Source organism: Ischnura elegans, chromosome 1 (genome assembly GCF_921293095.1).
Source record: "Ischnura elegans chromosome 1, ioIscEleg1.1, whole genome shotgun sequence".
Classification (NCBI taxonomy): Eukaryota; Metazoa; Arthropoda; class Insecta; order Odonata; family Coenagrionidae; genus Ischnura; species Ischnura elegans.
In genome coordinates, this window is record NC_060246.1 from 103,647,860 (window position 1) to 103,670,292 (window position 22,433).

The 22,433-nt window shown below is 36.4% G+C and overlaps 1 protein-coding gene and 1 long non-coding RNA gene across 3 annotated transcripts in view; one reads left to right on the top strand and one right to left on the bottom strand.

Moving 5' to 3' along the window:
- Positions 1-22,433, top strand: part of LOC124167539 — a 118,301-nt gene that overhangs the window by 85,772 nt on the left and 10,096 nt on the right. The window lies entirely within an intron of this gene.
- Positions 1,822-20,277, bottom strand: LOC124167405 (xenotropic and polytropic retrovirus receptor 1-like). The gene is made up of 11 exons (XM_046545410.1): positions 19,078-20,277; positions 18,502-18,655; positions 16,881-17,152; positions 14,812-15,073; positions 12,606-12,973; positions 11,333-11,480; positions 11,019-11,213; positions 7,888-8,057; positions 6,355-6,488; positions 5,673-5,890; positions 1,822-2,171 (listed from the first exon to the last, which is right to left on the bottom strand). The coding sequence occupies exons 1-11, from the start codon at positions 19,144-19,146 to the stop codon at positions 2,107-2,109; spliced, it is 2,055 nt and encodes a 684-aa protein (XP_046401366.1). The 5' UTR covers positions 19,147-20,277; the 3' UTR covers positions 1,822-2,106.

The window sequence follows — 22,433 nt, forward strand, 5'->3', positions numbered from 1 at the left end:
CTCCTTTCCATTTTAGCTACCCCTAAAAGAGTTACCCAGCGCAAAAGGTGGCGCTTCCACTGATAATAATCCTGCGAACCTTGAAAAAAAAAGGACGCCACTCCTGATTGCTATGAGGACTACCGAAGTCTATGTAAGATTTTACACTTTCCCGGCGAACAACATGTATCAACTCATCTCTCTTCTCTTCTTCTTTGGCGCTCTTACATAATCTTACCCGCGCGGTATCCCGAGAAGATTTTATACATATCGAAGTCTAATCCACCCTTGAAGCCATTAGATACTCGAGTAATACAATTTTTAATATTTTTCCGCGTAGCTGTTAAAGAAATGACTCTGTTATTATCCATTAAGATCAGTGAGAGCTGAAAACTAAACCATAACACATCCTACCTTGAACTAGCCTCTTCTCAGGTGAAAGCTTATTCAAATACATCTTTCATCTTTTAGTACAATTCCATGCTTGGTGAAATCACTTTCGTATTATATGCTGTTACTCACTAAAATAGTGCGTATTCATCATAGTAATATCTGTGAATTTAGCCACTTAAAAATGATCCGTTGTCTCTTCGCAATTTAGTCCACTGGCAATAAATACATTATATTCAATGATACGTATATTTACTTGTTTCCACTTAACTGAAATAATGCTTTTGAAACGTGAGATAAAAATTAGACAAAAGACTGGCTGGTAAAAGTATCCATCCTATTTTTGGCATCTTCATTTAGTTGCATGTATTCTCTTCAAACACGAATGGGGCTTCATTTTATTCTTGAATATCACGGTAAAATGTAATAGAGAAGCAAACCCAGGTCATCACTCACATTCATAATAATAGGATTTTTTTTCGATAATATAATCTTCCTGTCCGCTACTGTTAAGTAAACTGAGTCTCCTCCTATTTCACGAAGCATTTTTAATTCCCTGGTGATTACATATTTGCTGCGCATAATATTAATATTAGTAATCGACCAGTTACGGAAACTAGATTCGTTTGGAAGACGACACATGTATATTACTCTCCACCACGCAGTTTCCCATTATTCGATTGGATTTCATTCTTGAGTTAGGCGTGCCACTTATTTCCAAGAATTCAACTAATACATTCAGGTCCCTTCCTCCCCCTTCCTTGCTTATAAACGTTCTTTTATCTTGCAAAGATTCAAGCATCCTGCATCCATTCATCACTTCGTATATGTCGGCTTCGGTGACGGCGAGGATAAGTCCCCGCCTACTACTTCGAAGGTCCGAGTCCTGCCTGGATAGGCTGCCCCTTCCAGGACATGGATGGATGTGTTCATCTGTTGTTGATTGTTTAAACTCCCGATGTAAAGGCTTCACTGTGTTGTTTTCGGGCGCAATTGAGGTAAAAGGTAATCGTCACCTTTCTAAATTAAAAGCGGACCTTCACTCAACATGGCCAAGTCATCGATACACCCATATACTTACCTGAAATCAGTAGCGTAGGCAGGATTTTGAAATGGAGGGGTTTACCGGAGATTTTGGGGCTGTTTCGGGGTGTACGGAAAACTCCCAAGGGCAAAGGGATCCGGGGGTCCTCTTTTGAAGGCTGAAAGGGGGTTTTAACCCGGAAACCCCCCCGTGGCTACGCCACTGCCTGATATTCATATTTACTGCATGTATATAATCAAGTGTACAAATATTTTAGTCTAGAGGATGTCAGCACACCATAAAAATCTTCATTGATTATGAATCCATTGTAAACTTTATTCTGATCAACACTAAATTTTGATGGGGATGAAAATCATAACGTCAACTTTATTTAATGTAATGGTCTTAGGCAGTACAAAACATTCCCATTCGATGATATCAATTTTCTTTTCTTTATTACTAGGAATGAGAGGGAAGATACATATCTTAACGTGAATATCTTTTGTTGAGGCAGCAAGATGAATTTTAAAAATACCTCAATTCCTCTGGTCTTTTATTTATACCTTCAGCGGTAAAGTCAATGGCTATGTCACAGCAAATATCAAGTTGTTACTTGTACCTGTATAATCACATTTTCCTTGGCGACGGTTGAATTTCTGTAATCTTTCTATCTACTTGATATTAATAAATTAGTGTCTGCATTTTATCTTTTATCACCCTGCCTTTTTTGTTTCTTCATTTTTCTCCATCAATTTTTTTGGAAGAATTTGTTTTCCCGCTGCAAAGGAGACCAATAATTAGATGCATAGCAAAATCACTCTTCTTTTGTACCAGAATAAGTATCTAATTTTTCAACTTATTTTCACCCCCCATTCCTATTCCAACCCAATTATAAAAATGATTCTTAAAAAAAGAGTATCTATTACTTCATTGAGGCTTTCGCGGTCTATGGTTGATAAAAATAATATCAATAAACTTTTTCGGGTCTTACCGCGTAGTTCCGGTTTTATCCCGACGTTTCGCGACCCCTGCTGGTCGCTTCTTCAGAGGTGATTGGGCTGCTCCCGGTGTGGGTTGAATTATAGTACACCCTTCATCATATGTACTCTTGAATTTTACACTCTTCCTCCGATCACCTCTGAAGAAGCGACCAGCAGTGGTCGCGAAACGTCGGGATGAAACCTGAACTACCTGGTAAGACCCGAAAAAGGTTTTTTTTATTTTTATCGGCATCTATTGCGTCATATTTATCGTGGAATTATTAATAAATGTGATACTATATTTCCTGTGATTTAAGTTGCCTAGATAATGTTTTCATCTTAATCATCATCTCCAATCTAAGGTCCGTATGTCGATTCCCGGTCTCGGTGAATTTTCCCAAAGTAATAAATGTGAAGAACCTCACTAGCTGTAAAATATTCTTGATATAAAACACACTCTTCAAACAAAAATGTGTAAAAATAGCATCTCGAAGTCCGAAAAAAGTGATGGCTTCAAATCGCGAACTCTCTAAAAGAACGACTGCGGTAATACCGTTAAAGTGGTGACGTAAAAGAAGAAAAGCAAGGGATTCGGAGAATACGGCCAAGGCAAGAACATTGCTCTCGGTGCATGCGTAGCGCAGAGAAGGCGTAAAAATAGCAGAGGGCATACTGCCCACATTTTCGGGTAGAATGCGTAGCTTTATCCTCTCTCCCTTTCCTCGGCTCCGTAACAATGCCGTTTATATCCCCCATTCACTTGAAAAAAAAAGAATAGTGCGCTCCGTGATTCTATGATGATTATATTACGCTGTATCACGAAAATAGAATTTTACGTTCTGCGTACGTCTTTAAGTAATAGGCGTAGGTACGTGCAATAAAGAATGAATGCACAACGATGGGAGTTCGATCAGTTTTCACTCACTTATTTCGACTATGAAATTTTCATTCGTGGCAAGAAAAAGATTACATGTATGGTGATTGTTCTACGGCAAGCATAGGGTTACCATAATTTACCTCCATTTTCAGTAATCTTCATCTCTAGTATCACTATCATTATCGTATAATTTGGAAGCATACATAGAATGTGAATGTTTGGCATGATTATCTTTCCCTCGCTACTTTGATGACGTTTCAAACGTTTTGAGCGAATGGTAACTATCGAATTTTTACATTCCAAAAATATTTACTTAATTACAGAATTTATCTTAGGCAGAATGTTAATTTTCCTACAAATTTTTATATCGAATTCGTAATTTAAATTTCAAAATAAGGCTCGAGTAAACAATCAATAACAAACACTTGCAAACAAAATTAAGGATATTTCATCTCTAAGTCTTCCTTGCAGTCCACAGGGACTCTGAGTAGTTATTTAAGGAAATCATTCGCTCTAGCATCGAGACAAACAACTCAGAAAGGTTTATTAAATAAAATAATTTCGTTAAATCGGAGCCCGCAAAATCAAACACATCTCTGAAGGCTCAAAATAGCTTAAAATATGTCAAATTTTCCACCAATGGAAACAGCATAACATTTTTCTCAAGTGACGTAAACTCGCTTTGCATGAGTTGCAACGTGAGGATCTTTTTTACTATCGCTCCATAAGCAGTAGACCCCGTGTAATCTACTACTCTGCACTTCACACATGGGTTGAAAAAGTCTACCTTTAAGGCGTAGGGGCGCATCCAACCTTTTAGGTAACCTTAGATTGGATGGTTGGCAGAGATGGCCCCAATGGCTAGGGTTAGTCCGTGTCTTGCAAATGTCTTTTGGATTCCGCATAAATGTTCTCCTATTGGCATTATTTACGTTCTTATTTGTTACTCTTGATCCGCCGTCAATTTCAAAATTGTTATTATTAGTAAAGGGGCACGGTAGTTCCATTTACATAGGTACAGGATTTGGCTGCTTGAAATAAGTTTCCAAGAAGAGATCCCAATTGAAGAAATACCTCGGTTTGTCTGCATTTAATTCTGGCAAAAAGTCCTGTGGGCCACATTTCTGCATTATTTTCCTTATACATGCACAAAGATATACAATACTTAAAACATTTAAGTAGTATCTCCCTCATCACTGAACTAATCTTGCACATTTATCGTCTCTCTTAGTGCTGCCTATGTCATGAAACACATACTTAGTGAAAGCTTAAATCTACAAGGTCTCCCATATAATCCAGTAATCTAGCGGGGTAACTTTGTCACCATGATGCTTCTTCTTGCCTAAATTTCCAATTCTACTAACTCACATATTTCAGAAAATATTCTTATAATTTTTCTATATTTCCAAAGCTTACGTTCACTAATTTATAATAGAAAATTTGGGAATGAATATTTATTCATTAATTTTTACAATTCAATGCCCATGCTTAAATATATTCGTAATGCTTTAGATATATCAGAATATGTATATCATTATAAGATGAAATTTAATTATCTTATGAATGTTTAAAACAAATTCCAGATGCTAATATCTGATTATATTGTAAAAATGAAACCAGTTGTACTAACACTTATAATAATTAGCCGGAAAATTAATGAAAATCGCCTATTTTTTCAAGTTTCTTCATAGAAACACGTCTTGATTTCATATTAAATGCCGTTTTCACTCTCACAACCACTATTAGTTCAGGGATGTGTTCACCATTCCGAAGGCCATAAAAAATACGGCATTGAAAAAGGCGGAGCAAAGTTCGTGGTCTCCCCTTGTAAGATGAATCAATGCAGAGGACAACCCAGAAGCCTAGCTGTGCCTACTGCACCACTCTGTGGAGGTCTCCGTCAATATTAAACCATGGTTTTGGTCAACCAGCGCTCCTATTGTATATGGGTGATGTCAACACTTAAGAATTTCCAAGAGTTGCCTACAGCTATAGCAATGTAAGGCATGATTGCGACAAGTTCAATCAAAGTGGCAAAAATAAGCAGAATTTTTTTCATTCACATTTTTTCACATATGAGTGGGTGAGAAGCCAAGGATTTCTTTTTTCTGCACAGAGTTAGGTACATAAATAAGGTGAAGAAAACAAACGAGATCAGCTAGATATTTAGTAGTGCATTTGATTTTCCGCTTGATGTTAGCACAGAACAGAGATTCACTCGTATCCCTTGGCAACCAAGTTTTTGCATATTTCCTCTAGCAATTAACTGTACCTAACTCTGTTAAGAAAAAAATCACTTTTACCCCTTGGCTACTAAACTCCTCATATATTCTTATGAATACTTTATGAACACTGTATGAATGTATTGCTTTACCCAGACAAGATTTTAATAAATATTAGGATTTGTCTAAAAATCTTTTACCTTTTTCTATATTTATGGCAATCACTTTTTCTTCCTTCTTCTTAAAGTTTTTCCTTTTTCGACATTCTGTTACACCATCCTCTTCATCCATCATCTTAATCATCAGTTTTTCATCAGATGAAGTGATGGGGGCGACTGAAATGTCCCTTACTGCTCGGAACTGACCACAGTTATTCAAGTGTTCATTTTCAAGACGAAACAGATTCCAAATGAAACGTCTGAAATCAAATATTCCAAAATATTTATTCATTTCCTTAAAATAGTTAGGTCGCTAAAAAATTCTGGTGTCCAAGAAGTAATTTGAGATATCAGAAGAGATAGTGTCGAGCGCATGCATAACTACACTTGAAAAATATAGTCAACTTCTAATATTTTTTAATTTAATACAACTGGTTTAACTTTTTACAGCATTATCATAAATGTTGATAGATGATGCTATAAAAAGCAAAACTAGTCCTATTAAAAAATTTAGAGGTGTAAGTAACCTATTTTTGTCAATTCTTTTCAAGTAAAATTTTTTTTGTGTAGACAAACATTATCTTCATCAAACTTTATACTTCACGACCCCTTATTATATATATATATATATTTTTTTTTTTCATATTGACCCACATCTCGTGATATAAAAAAAATATATATATTATCTTCATCTTAATTCATAAAACTAAAAACAATTACAAACCTTCCAACTTCCAGGGGTGATATGATGCTGACTATTGTATCATTGGTAGTCAATCCACTCTGGACACATCCATATATGATGGCCCAATTGAATCTCATCACAAGATCCTCAACAATGGCAAAGTAATAATAACTCTGAAAAAATAAAATTTATATTTCATCTCTCGTAGAGCTTCTTATAAAATGCATTCTAAAGTTAAAATTAATGACGGCAAATTTTTATGGACACATGTAAAAAACTATTATGTCATCACATTGTAATGATAATGTCTTCATTGTTATGTACTTGCAATACTTGCAATATTCCACAGCTACTCTTGGAATAAAATAATGATGTAGGTACCTAATGAATAACTATGGAAATGAATAACTTGAGCATGTAATGAATAACGTGAAATGAGTGCTGTACGTACTGATTGCCATCATTTCAAGTGGCATTAACTTATGAATGGGGAGAGTAAAACATGTAGAATTTTGAAAATCTGAAAAAAAATCATCCATTATAAATTATAATTGAAGGCATTACATACACTTTTTTAAAAGGGAAATGGGTCCCCTTATATCAACCTTGTAATCAGCAAAGGGATTAAAAGGCTCCAGAATGATGTGGTTTTAAGTGCAAACCCTCCAAATAAACCCCCATAAAAAGTACCATCACACCAAACAACCCCTATCCCCAGTTTTTTTTTCAGTCAACAGCAGTACTTCAGGTCCAGTAACAATTAAAGTTAACCCTTTTGCTACTAGTGACGAAAATGTGCAGCAGGACATTTCTTGACCCGGGTGACGAATCCCGCAATTTTTCGTTCGAGATTTCCCTTCGCGGATGAACAAATGCTGAAAATATATGTTTCCTTGCTCTTCCCCTTCTATGATGGTTGCAGGTTTGCGAAGTCTTAGTTTCGGAACCCAAAAAAGCTGGACTTAGACCGTTTTCTCGAAATCTGGTATTAGGTACCTGGCCCCCTCATCTTATACTACCCATCTTTGTGGTAAGGGTCATTCAATTGTTCATTCAGTCAGTTTTCGAAATATATGTTCCTTTCTCAAAAATATAAACTAAGAATTGAAATCTTTGTTTTTTGAGCAGCGTTTACAATTTTTAAACAAAATTCTATGATAAATGTAAACTTATATCTCAATTTCAGTGTAAACATCAACATGGAAATTGTTGCTCCATTAAAAGCTTGAATATTTATGGCAGAGCTTCGTTCAAAATGTAACAATATCAGAATAAAACAAGGAATTCAATTGCTGCTGGTAGGGTTATAAACCCCAAAAGGAGGGAGCCCAACTACCCTCGGAGTCCGAGATAATGCGGAGCACCCCCTAGGATGGGTCGAAAAAGGTTGGTACTGAGAGTGTTTGATTATCTGCGAGACCCTTTTTAACAAATGTCCTGCAAGTCCAGCAGTGATGCTAAGGGGAGAACTCCACCGTCTCGAAAAGATTAAGGAAGCAAGCATGACACGTCAAAATAATCATGCTCTTCAGTGAAATTTCATCACTAGTAAATAAAATATTTATTCAATACCTTAGACGAGTAAATAATTTCCTCTCTCAAAAATAAATTTTCACCAGCATTCTTGTCAAAAAATCCAAAATCCAGCTTCACATCCCACAGATACATGGCTATGGAACTAATGATAGATGATATGACCCATAGAATGAAGTAAGGGCTGTCCAGATGGGTCTGATACTGATCTTGAAAAGAAAAAGTAAATGATCCAAATGTTAGCAACAATTTATCAACTCAATTACCTCTAACAGTCACGCTTATACATACTTAAGATGCTGATGTGAAATAATCAAGGTATAGCATATAAATAGTGACCAATTTAGAATTTCAACACTGTGGGATAAATTATCAAATTGTACACAAGCAAAATGCCAGCTAATAATGGCCAATAAATGGTCCAAGAATATATTAACTTGTAGAGAAATATGCATGTCCAAGTGTCGAAGCTGAGTTTTATCAATAACTTAGGAGATTAATTTTGTCACAAAATAAATAGGTTGTGTGGGTCATCCACCTATTTTACTTAAAATGTTTTTCTTACCCACAATCACATCTTTTTAAATACTCTCATTATCCTTTGTTTTGCCTTAATTTTACCAAAAGTTTTTTCTTCCTTATTTCATCCAACAAAAAATTATAAGTTCCCACGGTTACTCACCGCTAAACACACACTCTATTTTCTGTCTCTTTAACCCTTTCGCGCCAGACGTCGGGTGGAACCGACGGGCATTTTCATATGCAGAACACCTGCTGTCAGGTATAGCTGTCGTGGATTTTTCAACGCAGACGACCGTATGTCGGCTCTGGCCAAAGCGAGGGAAGGGAAGGGACCACAGAGGTAGCAATCGTCGGATGCATTCAGGCCCGGCCTGAGACCCAGCTTAGCGAGTCCATAGGGCCACTCCCCATGCAATAAAGCCCGACCATCCCACTCATTTATGACCGTCCTCACCGCAGGAAACCGTTGCATAGTAGTTACGTTTTCAATAGTTTTTTAAGTGATATGTTTTATTGCATACTACAATGTTTTTATACTTTGAAATGAATTCTTCATTTTGTTCTATGCCCAAGCAATTTTTAAATGGAATTTTAGTGTTAAAAATAGTGGACTACCAGACTTATAGTCTTATTATCTTATATTTACTAATGTACTCAGCATTCATGCCTCGTCACCTCCCCCCCTTCTTGTCCCATCTACCTTTTTCCTTTCCTCACACTGATGGAATGTGCAACAAAGACCGATTGCCGAATTACAGCAACGGCTCCCCTCCCTCGCAGAGACGCCTCCTCCCCACCCTTTGTGCCATCCACCTTTCCCGGAGGAATGTGAATGCAATGCCGTTTGCCAAATTACGACAAACGGCTGACTGGGGATAAAAGCAAGGTGAAGGAGGAGCAGAGCTGGACTCGGGTGGGCGGTCGCTATGCGAAGTGAAATGTGATAAGTAATAAACTTTACTTTTCCAACATCTCTGGACTTTCCTTTCCCAAATCCCTGCCAAATTTGTCCGATCGAATCCGAGAGGACTAACACTAACTTTGTTGTTATTAACGCTAGAAACCCGTTTAAAATTCCACAACGCTTAAAAAAACGTTAATACTTCTTTCAGAAGAGTAAATCATTCAAAATCAACTGCAATGTTTGGTTGAAAAAAACACTGGTAATGCAAAAAGTTAACCATGGATTTGTGCTATGATAGGGTTAGAGGGTGAAGTCCAGTGGCTCCCTGGACGGGCTCCCTGTTGAGCTGGGTCACAAATCTGAGGGACGAAAATACCTAGGCAACTCACCCCCAAAAAAGAGCTCCGTACAGAGAGGTTTAAAATATTCTTATGCTACTCGTAGCACGAAAACATTTTTCTACTGTAGGCGCCGGCAGGAAAGGGTTAACCTGCCATTGGAATATTAAATTCACTCCCAAAAGGCACACAACAGCAATTTTACCACACACTCCGATTCCAATGGTTTAGGTGAAGTTATTCTGATGAAAAAAGGCATCAAAGTTGCAAACATATTTTATTGCTTAACACTGAAAGTATGTTATTTATCATCTCAGTTCTTATCTCATTGTCAGTCCTGATCATCTTTGCATCCAATTTACCATGTCTATTGATGACAATGACGCTTATTTACATTGTTTTTAAATCTAGAGCTCACAATTACCGTATTTCTACTAATATAGTCCCCCTCTGAATGTAGCCCCCACATTTAATTTTGAGGTTTTCTTTTGGGAAAATTTCACAAAATGTATTTGAATATAGTCCCCCCTTTACTTTTATCATGGGTATTTTTGAAAAAAGAGGGGGGACTATATTAGATAAATACGGGTGGGTCATTGACTCATGGGTCAATGGGTCATTGACCCATTATTTTTATGCCAATAATGTACATTACAATGTTTGTGTGATTTACAGTACAGTCTATCATGACATCAGCAATAAACAAGTGAAATACATCTTCTATAATCAGACTCATCGATCTCTCTTCAATGTCTGATGGCAACTATGATTTTCGATGCAGAGTGGATCCAGATATAGGTAATACTGCCTCATGCATTGAAAATTGAACAACTGTGGTCACTGGAATTAAATAAAAATGCTACCAAATGCAGAGCTCAGAGACTAAAATATGTGGCAATTTGCCTTGGCTATGCTTCATTCTATATTTTGTGATTCTATTCTCATTCTATATTTTGTAGAGGATATCAGAGGTCAGAAAAATATCCCTGGTGCTCTCAAGCACCAGGGATATTTTCTTTTTCAGATATCCCTCTATTTGTCGTAATACCCTATTGAAAAATATCCCTGGTATCCATAATTATCTTTACTATGCAATGGCCATATGTCCCATAAAACATCATTGCCCATATTAAAGTTTTTAATACCTCCGTTGAAGACTTCATATCCAGATAGCTTGATACTAATTATAACTAGGAAATATTCAGATTTTGGGGCCCTCAAAAAAAGAAATTTTAATATTTTCATGCAATTTACTGCTTGCATATATTTCATACGTAATTTATTTACCAGTAAATGCCTTTGATTTCTTACAAATTATACTTGCTGTTATAAAATACCCAAATCTTGATCTATCACAAAAAAATATCTGAAAATAACTATGAACTAACTGCATACATTTACCTTACCTTCATATGCCTTGTGGAGACCCAAGAAGCCAAAGACAAAGAAAACAGTGCTATACTTTGCAGCATTCAATAAATGAGGAAAGGCATCCCCTGAATCTCGAAAGCGCCGACAGCATTGAGCAAATCTAAGCCATGCAGGAAATGCTGCCAAAATCGCTCTAGGAATATAGGCTTCTTCAAAACATTGTGATGTATCTAGAATGGAGAAAAAAGTCTGGTGAAGGATTGTAGTCAGACAGGGAATGCTTTTAATGAAATTCAATTTAATACATCACAAACAATCTAAAGAAGCTAAAATATTAAACTAATACAACCTCCAGCAGTCTCCCAACTTTCATTGGTGGCATAAAAACAGAAAAAGTAGTGAAAATCAAGAAGAGTGAACCACAGGCTATTAACTTGATCAGCCAGCCAAAAATCAGGGAAGTTGACATGAAACATAGGAGCACATAACATTCTTGTCTGAAATAAAAAGAAAAATTATTTTTGAAAGAGAAATTAAAAAAACACCTTATGTCTATGAGATTAGGGAACTCAACCATCAACTTCATTTTTATTATTCTGGAAACCCCAAAATATGAGATGTTTTTACACTCATATTCTTCAAGAGACAGATAAATTCTAATAGAGATAATTCAATTCCATCAGCTCTAACACTACCTCTCAACAGCCTAGCAATCAATTTGGCACTAAATTTAACCATGTGCTCCTGTTTAACACCCACCCCAACACTAACAATATACACTGTAGCGGCATATCCATACTGTGTACCATTTACTTAATTCATGCCACCGCCAAAAGGCAGCACCGCCCAAAGGAAGATGAGCAGAGGACCCTTGGCATCTTAAAATAACAGGAATAGGGATTTGGCACCCTTAGCCCAAGGGTAGCGTCCCTGAGTCGGTTGGAGAAGGATCCTCACCGCTTATGTGTGACTACGACATGAATCTGCGCCATCGTGAAGTTAACTAAGTTTTCAAGCCTACACTGGTATTTGACTCTCTTTAAACTTGTTGTAATATGAGAGTTCCTTTTATTTGCACAACAAGAGCATGTATAAACCCAGACTCTATATATGCAAGTAAATACCATAAATATTCTCATATGCAAAGTGTTTCAAGGGAACAGATACAAACTTCTGCAGCTCATTTCTGAACAAAAAATAATTTTCCTTCATGATTTTGGGTAATTATAATACAACAGCATATACATAGCAACCATTGAGAAACATGAGAAAATAAATTACTGGAGTAATTCAGACATTATGTAATTAGCAAGCCTAATGAATTTTCAGTCAACATGCCCCTATGGTGATAATCCTCTTCTTAAATGTACATGCAATAGTTCAATTAGTGATATCTAGAAGACACCATCCATACCAATACCATATACCATGTATAGGCAGTATATTTATGCATGCACATACGAATCCTTCATTACCTTCTGAGGGATCTCATAAAGCTTGAAATGGATACTTGTTTACTGTTAATACTCAATATTGGCTCCAAGTTTCATTTAAGTACATACCATCAAAACATAACAGAATAAATCATTTAAATTAAACCATAATAAAATAATAACACTCACCATTATCCTGAGTAGCCAGAAACGGGCTTCATGCCTGAATATCTTGAGTGGATTTAATAAAAAGGCAAAAACAATGACCATTAGTCCTAGAGGAAAGGCATATGCAGGAATGCCTAATGATGAGGAGTAAAGGAATCCGAGAACACTCAGAGTCCAGGCTACACCAAATACTGCTGCAAATTCAAAAAGATGTTGCTCAGAGAGATGATTCCGAGGGTCCAACTCAAATATTAGGACATGATTGACTCCAACTGACTGCCATAGATGCACGTTGATTCCCAAAAGAAAGATTAATTCCACCAGCACTAAAGGTCCTCTGTATATCCTTAGAGCCACATGCCAATCATCAATTCCATGATGGAAAACAGCTGTTGGAAAAATAGTGGAAAATTACTGTGATGATCTTGGAAGCATTAAAGAATTTGAGTATTTATTGAACATTGATTTCTTTTGAACCCAGATTGAGATTTTTTGTAGAGCATTAAATGCCCTGCTCCTAGCTCCTAATCTGAGTTAATAATGTACCAAACTGTTGCAGTTAACATAAATTTAACAATGCATGTATGTATAACATTTCAGTATAATGCCCCAGATACACCTGCAATGAAGCAGTATATGTATTTGACCAAATGTATATTAAGCTTTTAGCTAACAGGATATTATAAAAATTGATAACAATATATACAAAGGGTCTTACCATGTTGCTAATAAAAGTAACCAAAAAAAACCTTGGAAGTGCTATAAAATTTTAAAGTTCATTGTTGGAACGACTCCTGCACATTATTTTTCTATATAGCCTCCCTGATGTTCAATATAAGTTTTCCTACACTTTGGAAGTGCCTAAATACCACATTGGAAGATATCGTTCGGTCATGTTTGTAGCAATTTGTGCACTGCAGTTTTCTCCTCTTTTGTCACTTCAGAAATACTTGTGTCCCATTACTTTTTTGAATGCACTGAACCCAGTCACAAGGAGCAGAGTCTGGTGAATAAGATGGATGACTGAGATATTCAAATTTGGTATCCAGGCTAGACTAAAGTGTCAAACGGTTTCATGCAATCAGATATTTCCATGCTGTAGAAATACTAAGCAAGTCACAATTTTGGGAATCTTTGAGCAAAATAATATTTTTTAATCATGAAAATTCATCAAATGACATGAAAATATACTGTAATATTGTGAAATTACCAATTAATCATTTACTTATTTGTGCTGTTCAGCTTTCTCAAAATGAAAAGGAGTCGGGTCAGTGGCAAAGCAAAGAATTTCATTCGGGGAAGGGGTCCAAAACCAGGGGGAAAATTTTTTAAAAACAGGGTACCAGGGTCCCTGCCCAGATAGCACAGATTTTGCCTTATCTCTAAATACGAGGATATTATACATATATGCCGTGATGCCGCTATCTGGAATCAGAGATCAAGTATGAAGAATCCACGCCGCATTTGGGGATAAATCAGAGATGAATGTCCGCATAGCTGGAGATACACCTATCCTTACGCCGTAATTGCCGGTAGGTGGCGGCCGTTTCGCGTACAATCGCTGCACCACCACACGAGATTAATGAGAACTACGTGAAAATAATGTAATTACATAAATTGGCTTTCGATGAGGAAAGATTCAATTAATTATATTTAATGCATTAAACTATTACTGCGTAGATGTATTGTTTTAACTCACAAACACCTCTATACACAACAACACAAATGTAAAAACGAAGCCACTAATTGCGTTAACGGCAATGGAGCACGTCAGCGCCGCTATGCGGCCAATTTTGGCAATATGGTACTGTGACAACCCCTCCCCAAATGCTTGAAATTGCAGGAAAAAAGGGATAATAAACGTGGAAGATAAGCTTATCCCCACAATATCTGATTTCTCCAAGGATAAGTTCAAATCTGTGCTATCTGGGTGGTAGAAAATATACATCCCGAGGTATACTCGGACTTGGGTTTCAAAGTGTTGATATGGAAGCATAACAGATGGTGACATAAAATTAATTATTATTTGGATATTTTTCCCCTGGACCCCATCGAACTTGGGGTGCCAATAACAATTAGAACACAGTTAACAGGAGAATGTATGGAATATCTGAAAAGAGAAATTCATTTCCCTAGCATTCATATCCACCTATTTCATCCACTCCATCCATCATCATCAATTTGAAGATTAAATAAAGGTAGCAGATTCTGTGGGAAATGGCTATACCTGACAGCACAGCAGCGATGAATAGGATAACTAGAGAGCCAGAAAATAGTCCAACTTTGAATATGGTCCAGTGGGAATGTCTTTCATTGAGAGGTGGTACTCTAAGTCTTTTCATGGCCTTCGTACGGTCTCCTCCTTCTAATTTCCATGTCACTGTTTCCTCAGTTTCATGGAGTAGACGATCCACATCCTTATTTACATGAAAGTGAGCTGGGGAAACATTCTCCTGCTTCCAGAGTACTCCTGAATTGGTCTGCAGCATCTTTAGTTTTCAAAATAAAATTGACACATATTTATTAATCAGTATTTTAGCTAGGTTGAGTGTCTATCCTGAGTAAAACAAGGTTAATTTATAATACACTTGCTCAGTGCTTAATTTCTAAAATTTTAGGTAGCGTAATGAATAAACATACGTGTATCCACATGATTTTCAAATATGAGCCCACACCTCCCTTAAACTCCCGATTTTTACACTTGCAAAGAATATTGATTGAAATGAATTATGAATGAATGATTGAATGAAATCGAGGAATCGTGCTTTACCAAACAAAATAAAAATATGACCTTTTCGTAAACCCAATTTTTCAAAAGATGTGGCAAAATGTAGTTCCAGTGCCTTCTGGCCGAGAGTAAGAAGTGAACTTTCTGCTGTTTCATTGTTTGCTTCAAAATTCTAAATTGAACTCAATCTTTAGCAAATTTACTAAGCTAATGACCTTGAACAATTTCATGGCCTTTTTATCATTTTTTGGCAGCCTCTTAAAAATGGCACAAAGGCAAAATTGGAAATGGTCAAGTTAAATTAGTTTGATAAGTCAAGTAAAATTCAAATAAGTTGAATTGTTAAAGTTAAATGAGTCAAGTTAAGGGTGGGAAATTACAAGTTGGTGTTTTAACCTCTGAAACATTTTGCTCTGTAGGCCAAAGTCATAAATTTTTGTCTGTAAGTGGTGATATTTTCTGGTGAAAAAGTAACAATCAAAATAAAAATTGTCATAAAATAAACATTAACATACCAGTTATATGAGCAGGGGTGCCTTTTAATGTGCCATACCGATCACACATTCTCCTGATAAACCATGATTTAGTCAATTTTATTTAACACATTTGTGAAATCTTCCCAGAATTTCCTCCAACCTTTTGTTCGCAGAGGTAACAAAGGGATAGAGGGTAGGCAAGATTGACCGACCTCTTTTTGAAGGTCATTTGTGACATTGCGATAATAAAATTTTCTTTTCTCACCCATTCAAGAAAATGAAGGTAAATTAAGAAGCCTTAAGTTTGCTATTTTAAGGTGATGATAATTTTTGGAAATTTTTCCATCTCCAGAGTCTATCTGGATCATTTCTGTGCCTGAAAATTAGTTACTAATGACTGAAAATTAGTCTGCAAAAGTTATTAAGTGCAAAAAACAAAGGTTAAATATTATTTATGCAACCTACTGCTGAGAATATATTGGGTGGTTCACGATTTTATCTGAATAGGCTTGATATCAGTATCAGTAGGAATATGCTTTGGGGGGGGATGAAATGACCTGGGGTGGGAAATTTTTTGAAAAAATGATATGCCTGAATTTACATTTTACATAATTTTGGCACTAAAAATTTAAGCAGATGCAGTTCTTATATTTCAAAACTAGGCAATATTTTTCAATAACTTTTCTATTTCTCTGATGCTTTTGGGAGGGATCTTTCCCCTCATCTCCCCCCCATTGTTACGCCACTGATCAGCATCATGGCATGGCTAATTATCAGTGTCCGTGGGAAAGTGGTACAATGGTCTAAATTGGTTTCTAAAAACTGACAAAGATGTTGAAGCTTATAGACTATATGAAGTTTGGTGAAATGGATGAATCACAAAAATGGCACCAGTAGGCAATTTTGCAATAGAATTTCACTTCACGTCAACAGGAACAGACTATTTATAGACCATCTGAAAAACAACAATTTCACAGAAAGAAAGGCTATATTTTCTCTGACAGGTGATTCTCTATATTTTCAGACTAATCAATATAAAAAACCTGTATTATTCAGAGAATCTTTAAAGTAAGGAAAGGATGTCATATTCACCTTGTCATGTTTTTTCATTATCTTTTCAAATCCTGTGTGGTTCAAATTTTGGTAGTTTTGCAGAAGGATGAGGCTGAGATAGAACTCACTGAAAGCCAACTTCAGCTCACGCTTCTTGCTTTCGGGTGCCTTTAGATTTTTTATCGCATCCTTCCTGTCTTGATATGATTTTTTAATTATTGATGAGATTTTAGAATCAGAAGGACCTTCTATGGCCTTCTTCAGCTCACTCTGAAGGGTTGCCATTTTCCTCGTTGACTCCGCAAGTTTCTCTAGATTAGATTTAAGTGGAGAAGAGCATCTAAATTAGTAAACAGGAATGAATATACATCCTCCTATTATTCGCTATCATATGTTTATTCCACCTTCCAATTGATATCAGATATGAAAATATTCAGGTCAGATCTAGAACCATTACAGAGCTGAAGTTTCTGATCTGGTATTGGTATGGACTTGAGGTTCTCAATCATGTTTCCCTGACAGATATGGAACTGAAGTTCCAGATCTGGAACTTATGGGTACCATATCCACTGCTTATGAATCACTTCAATGGAAAAAAATTGCCAAGGGATTAAGGAACTTCTTGGAACTCCTTACATAGTGGTTTGCTCAGTGGCCCAGAAAGCCAAATGTCCGTGATTCAATGTTTGGTCATAGGATTTCTTACCTTTGGCAATAGGGTAGTTTCCTTCATCAAAGAAAACGAAAGGCATTGATAGTGATTCGTTACCCACCATTAAGGTATTCATAATATAACATTATTTGGTTTTAGAAATCCCAGTTTAGGCGAATGGCAATGGTCAACTTTAACCGCATTTGAAAAAGGCCAGATTGGCGCCCATGCGATGCCACTCCACGTAACGTCACAGGGACCTAGTTTCTATACGAGTAGATAGGAGTTTTACATCGTCTGAGATTACTAATGCATGCATGAAGCACAGAGCTCAGGGAAACATGTCTTAATAATCACCTATTAAAACTGGCTATTGTCGGAAAGTTTCCTTCTTTTGATAAGGTATTAATAATCCATAATTAAGCCAAGTGCTACCTGCTAGCAGCCTGCATCAGCAGCCTTTGCCTGGCGGCGCACATGTCCTCGCCCTAAGGTCACCTCACTTTGCTGCAGTGGGAACCAGAATGACGACACACAGGCTTTTCCCAGCATTCATACTTAGCCGTCGCGTTTTCGCGCTCTTGAAAATTTTCACTTTTAATTTAATCACGTAAAAATAGATATCGTCATTTAAAAATCTAAAAGTGTGAAATGCGTACTCCAGGAGTAATAATCTTTCGAGTTAGGCAATAAAAAAATAAAAGGAAAGCACCCTATTATAGTGTGTTTCCATGGAAAATATGTTACACACTTTTTAATATAAGATCTGAAATACATGATTGGTATTGGTGAAGCCATGGTGGAGGCAGATTATGTTGATGCATTTCATTGAAAATGTCAAAAACAAAAAAGTCCTATTCCTGAGGGAGCCTAATATGAATCCTAGGTACACTGGTCGAAATACCTATTTGCACTCCATTCTTTATGAAGGAATATTAGGTAAGCTTAGCTAAACTGATTCCAGTTAAATAGTTTTCTAAGGGATTGTAGATAAGGTAAAACGGTTACCTGAGAAAAATGTATCAATTTTTTTCAGCTCATTTTCACAATATTGAAAAAATTTTTCATCAAAATTTTTGAAGTGTCTTGTAACTTCTTCAACATCAACAACCTCTGGTGATGGTGCCTCTTCCACTGCAGCATACAGAAATCCTTTCATTTCCTTTAAGAATTGAAAAATTATTATTATTCGGTATCACTGATCAACATGAATTTCTAAATTAAAGCTTCCATTCTACCACCAAAATTATTTGACCAAAATAGTCCTTTGGCACTGTGAAGCCATTTTAGTCAAGAATGATTCTTGAAAGCATGCCAAGTTTCTCATGGTATGCATGTAAATAAAATGTTTAATAATTACTCTTAACTTAACCAACGTTGGCAGTAAAACTGTCCATTAAATCAAACACAGATGTCATAAGTTTTTATAGTGGAATAATTATGTAGATACACAAAGAATCCCATGAAAACAGAAGCAAACAATTTTTTCCAAAGAAAAATGTCGTTGTTCTTTTTAGCACCAAAAGAAACTATTAATTACGGTTGGAGAGAAGAATAATAAGGAATATTTCCACATGAACTTACCTCATAGTTGATGTATTGTTTTCTCCATTCAGGAGTGATGTTAGATGCCAAATTTTCACCAAATTTCATGGTTTTTACTTGCTTGGTGCAGTTTTTAAATCGGAATTTTAAGTATAACCGAGAGAAATTTTTGCGTTATTTTTGAAATGCCTGGAACATACTATTGCACGCTCTATCGTTACTTAAACGGTTAAAGGCTTAATTATTTCATAAATCCTTAGGGGTCACTCGCGTTTTTTTAAGCTCTCCAACTCTTCGGGTGACCATAAGTTTGTCTTTAAGCTCAACGTTTTTCGCCTCTCAAGCTGCGAATACCAATCACGGAGACACGACAGCTTTAATTAACCCTGATTACGTCTAACTGATGGCAATCAAAATTACTTAATCCTTCTAATAGCGATAGCAAGGAGTCACCGAGCATAACGATCTAGTGAAAACGAATATAATTGTGTAGAATCTACCTTCAATATATTAGTGTCCGATTGAAATACCTACCTATAAAAATAATATTTTACCCATCAAAAGTATTGCAATATAAAAAATAGCCTTTAATTACTCATATTTCGAGCACCATAGTAATTTAATGACTGATCCCACTAGGAACGAGTTTCGAATTCCCGCCAGCTATCACGCGCAGTTGAACACAAAGGCTGGGTAGTTTAGCCGCCAGAAAAACCAAGAATCACCTGTAATTCCGGCTGAAGACACGCAAGGAATGAGTATTTTTTAAATCGGAACGTCAAAAAAAAATCTCAAATTTAAAGACGCACCAGCTGAAATAGAGGACTGTGATTCGGCGAAGGGTCGTGATGCATGTGCTAATCTCCTGTCCACACAAGGCAAAAGTCACCGCGTATTAATTACACGAAACGTGACGGTTGGACACGAAAAACATTCCTTCATTCACGGGGACCTTCAGAAATTGAGCTGCAAATGTAGTTATTTTTTTGTAGGAATAACACAGACAATGGTGTAAGTGATACCCTCCAGGACCCGGAAAAGGAAAACAGGGGCATATATCTAGTGAACAATTTCTGGCGAACAATTTGGATCATTATGTTCGAGGCGCTGTCGAGGCTTCGAGGAATCCCTGTGGCGTTCTTCGGAAGGAAAGCTGTTTTGCTGTAAGGTAAAATTGAATTTTTTTGTTCTATCTTTTAAGAGCCTATTTAAACATTTCACAGAGGCAGTTTTTTTGGAAGCAGCAATATGATGTTTTCAACGGTAAATTCGTGCTATTTATGTTATGTGCGAGTGTTATGCAGTAAAAAATCATTTCACAGACGGTAACAAGGTGTGTGACCATAGATCCGATGAGAATTTTTGCTGCGAGTTATGAAGCGTTAAATAAGGGTTTCGACGTGTTTTGACTGATTGACAAGGTCTATCATCACTTACTCGTTTAACTATCGGGTCGCAATGATATTAAGTATTTACCCAGACTTAAAAACCATTGAGTATAAAATAGCTAGCGAAGTTTTCATGTGATCACGCTAAAAAATTTATCGCCTCAGAATATTGTAATTTTTAAGCCGGTAATCAGCAACAAATTCGATTTTTACGGTATTCACAAACCGCCGTTTTTGCCATTAAATATTTCTTACAACTAAATTAGCAATTGGCCCTCATTTGAATTACGAGGGAAGTTCCCTTCAACGATGTGCCGCCACCGACTTCGTACCGAGATGATGTCACATGGGTGAAAACTGAGGAAAATTCCCAAATGTAAATAACTGATAAAAAATCTATTTAAAAGATTGTTGATATAGGCATTCCAGTGCTCACATTATTCTTGGAATTAGCACACAGTATTCATATCCACTTGAAAGGAATTGAAGGACATAACCAAACCAAACGAGTGAATTTTTTGCATTATGCATGAACAGCGTACCAGCGTACACTCATAAAAAATAGTTTACTTTTAATTTACTCAAACTATTTGACAATAAGTATTATTTCACCCCCGATCTTGGCAAAATTGCGGACTCTTTTGCCATTACACTGACTGACCCTTTTGACAATGAGCGCCGATTTTACGTGCTTGTTTGATAAAGAGACTTGTTAGAACGATGCTGAATTCCTATACATGTTTCCAGTTAAGCAACAAATAATCTCATTTTGAAATTTTCGTTACCACCAATATAGGTTGCGCGAATTGATTCCTATTTAACCAAGCATTAGGTACTTAATGTTTAATATCAATTATTGAAACGCCATTATGGCAACACAATATGCATCAATGATCTCTAAAAGTACTTTATATTAATTTTGCTGCAAGCTCCTTAAACATCGATTTTAAAATGCATCAAATGCATCATTTCATAGAGTGGCTTGCGAGATCATTCACATCTGAATGGTAGAAGAGCTAACCCCGGAGAGTGAAGTTCTCGTATGTAGCGTAGAAGTTTCTCTACCGCAGAAATCAGCTTTTTTTTACGAAGTTCTCATCGTGAGGAAATCGCACCACAAGTATTAGAATATATATTATGAGTATTTTTAATTGCTATGATGTAAAGGCGAAACATAAAGGGAGCAACAGCCGGGAAAGCTAGGTCAGTTCAAAATGGTAAAATGGGTACTGGCCGTAATAAGCGGCCCATTCATACATCTCTATGGCAACAGCGATTTAACCGTTCATAAGATGGTAGATGCGGAAAATACTAATGGCTGTAGAAAGTATTCATTATTATTGGACGAGAGCGATCGATGAAATTATGAGAAATTTCGACCTTATCGGTCTGTTCTAGAATCTCTTGAAATCCCTCACGAAATAAGGTGCCGTTAAAATTTTAACCTAGAATTCTACATAACACCGATTTTTATTTTTAGTCGCAGGAGCTAAGACAAAAATACTTCTCTTAGCGGATTTTTTTATATTTTCAACAATATATTTTCTTGAAAGTAATTTTAATTTTCTCACTCACTTTTCACAACAAAAAATTAAAATGAAGTCCATTAAGAAACCCCAGGGATGAAGTATATGTGTTGATCAGGACATCATGCCTAAGTTTGGATGGTCAACGAAATTGTGCACTAATATTCCAGTCCTTTGCTCTGTCTTTTATATGTTACCTATCCGCATGTTAATTATCCTCATGTTTGATCTCCCCCCTCCCCCTAAAGGCAGAGTAAAGTGGTTTTTCATGAGTTTGGGGGTTCACTACTTTCTGCGGTGCCATTATAGCATGGAATGACAGTCTGTTACTATGCATCTGATTATACAAGTGGCATTTAGATACACTCCAATTATTTTTGAACATTGTTCCGCTCATTTGGTGGAATAAAACTTATATTGAAGAGCCAACTTAATAATTACCATCTTTAATAAAAACTTTAGGAATTACGAGGGGTGGGAA

Bases quoted from the DNA above. Each gene is read 5' to 3' on its own strand.
- LOC124167405 (XM_046545410.1), bottom strand. From the start codon at position 19,146: ATGAAATTTGGTGAAAATTTGGCATCTAACATCACTCCTGAATGGAGA. The intron at 11,214-11,332 runs GTTGTATTAGTT...TCTCCATTCTAG, and splicing joins AAGTTGGGAGACTGCTGGAG to ATACATCACAATGTTTTGAA. The intron at 8,058-11,018 runs GTAAGGTAAATG...TTTCTTTTCAAG, and splicing joins TCTCCACAAGGCATATGAAG to ATCAGTATCAGACCCATCTG.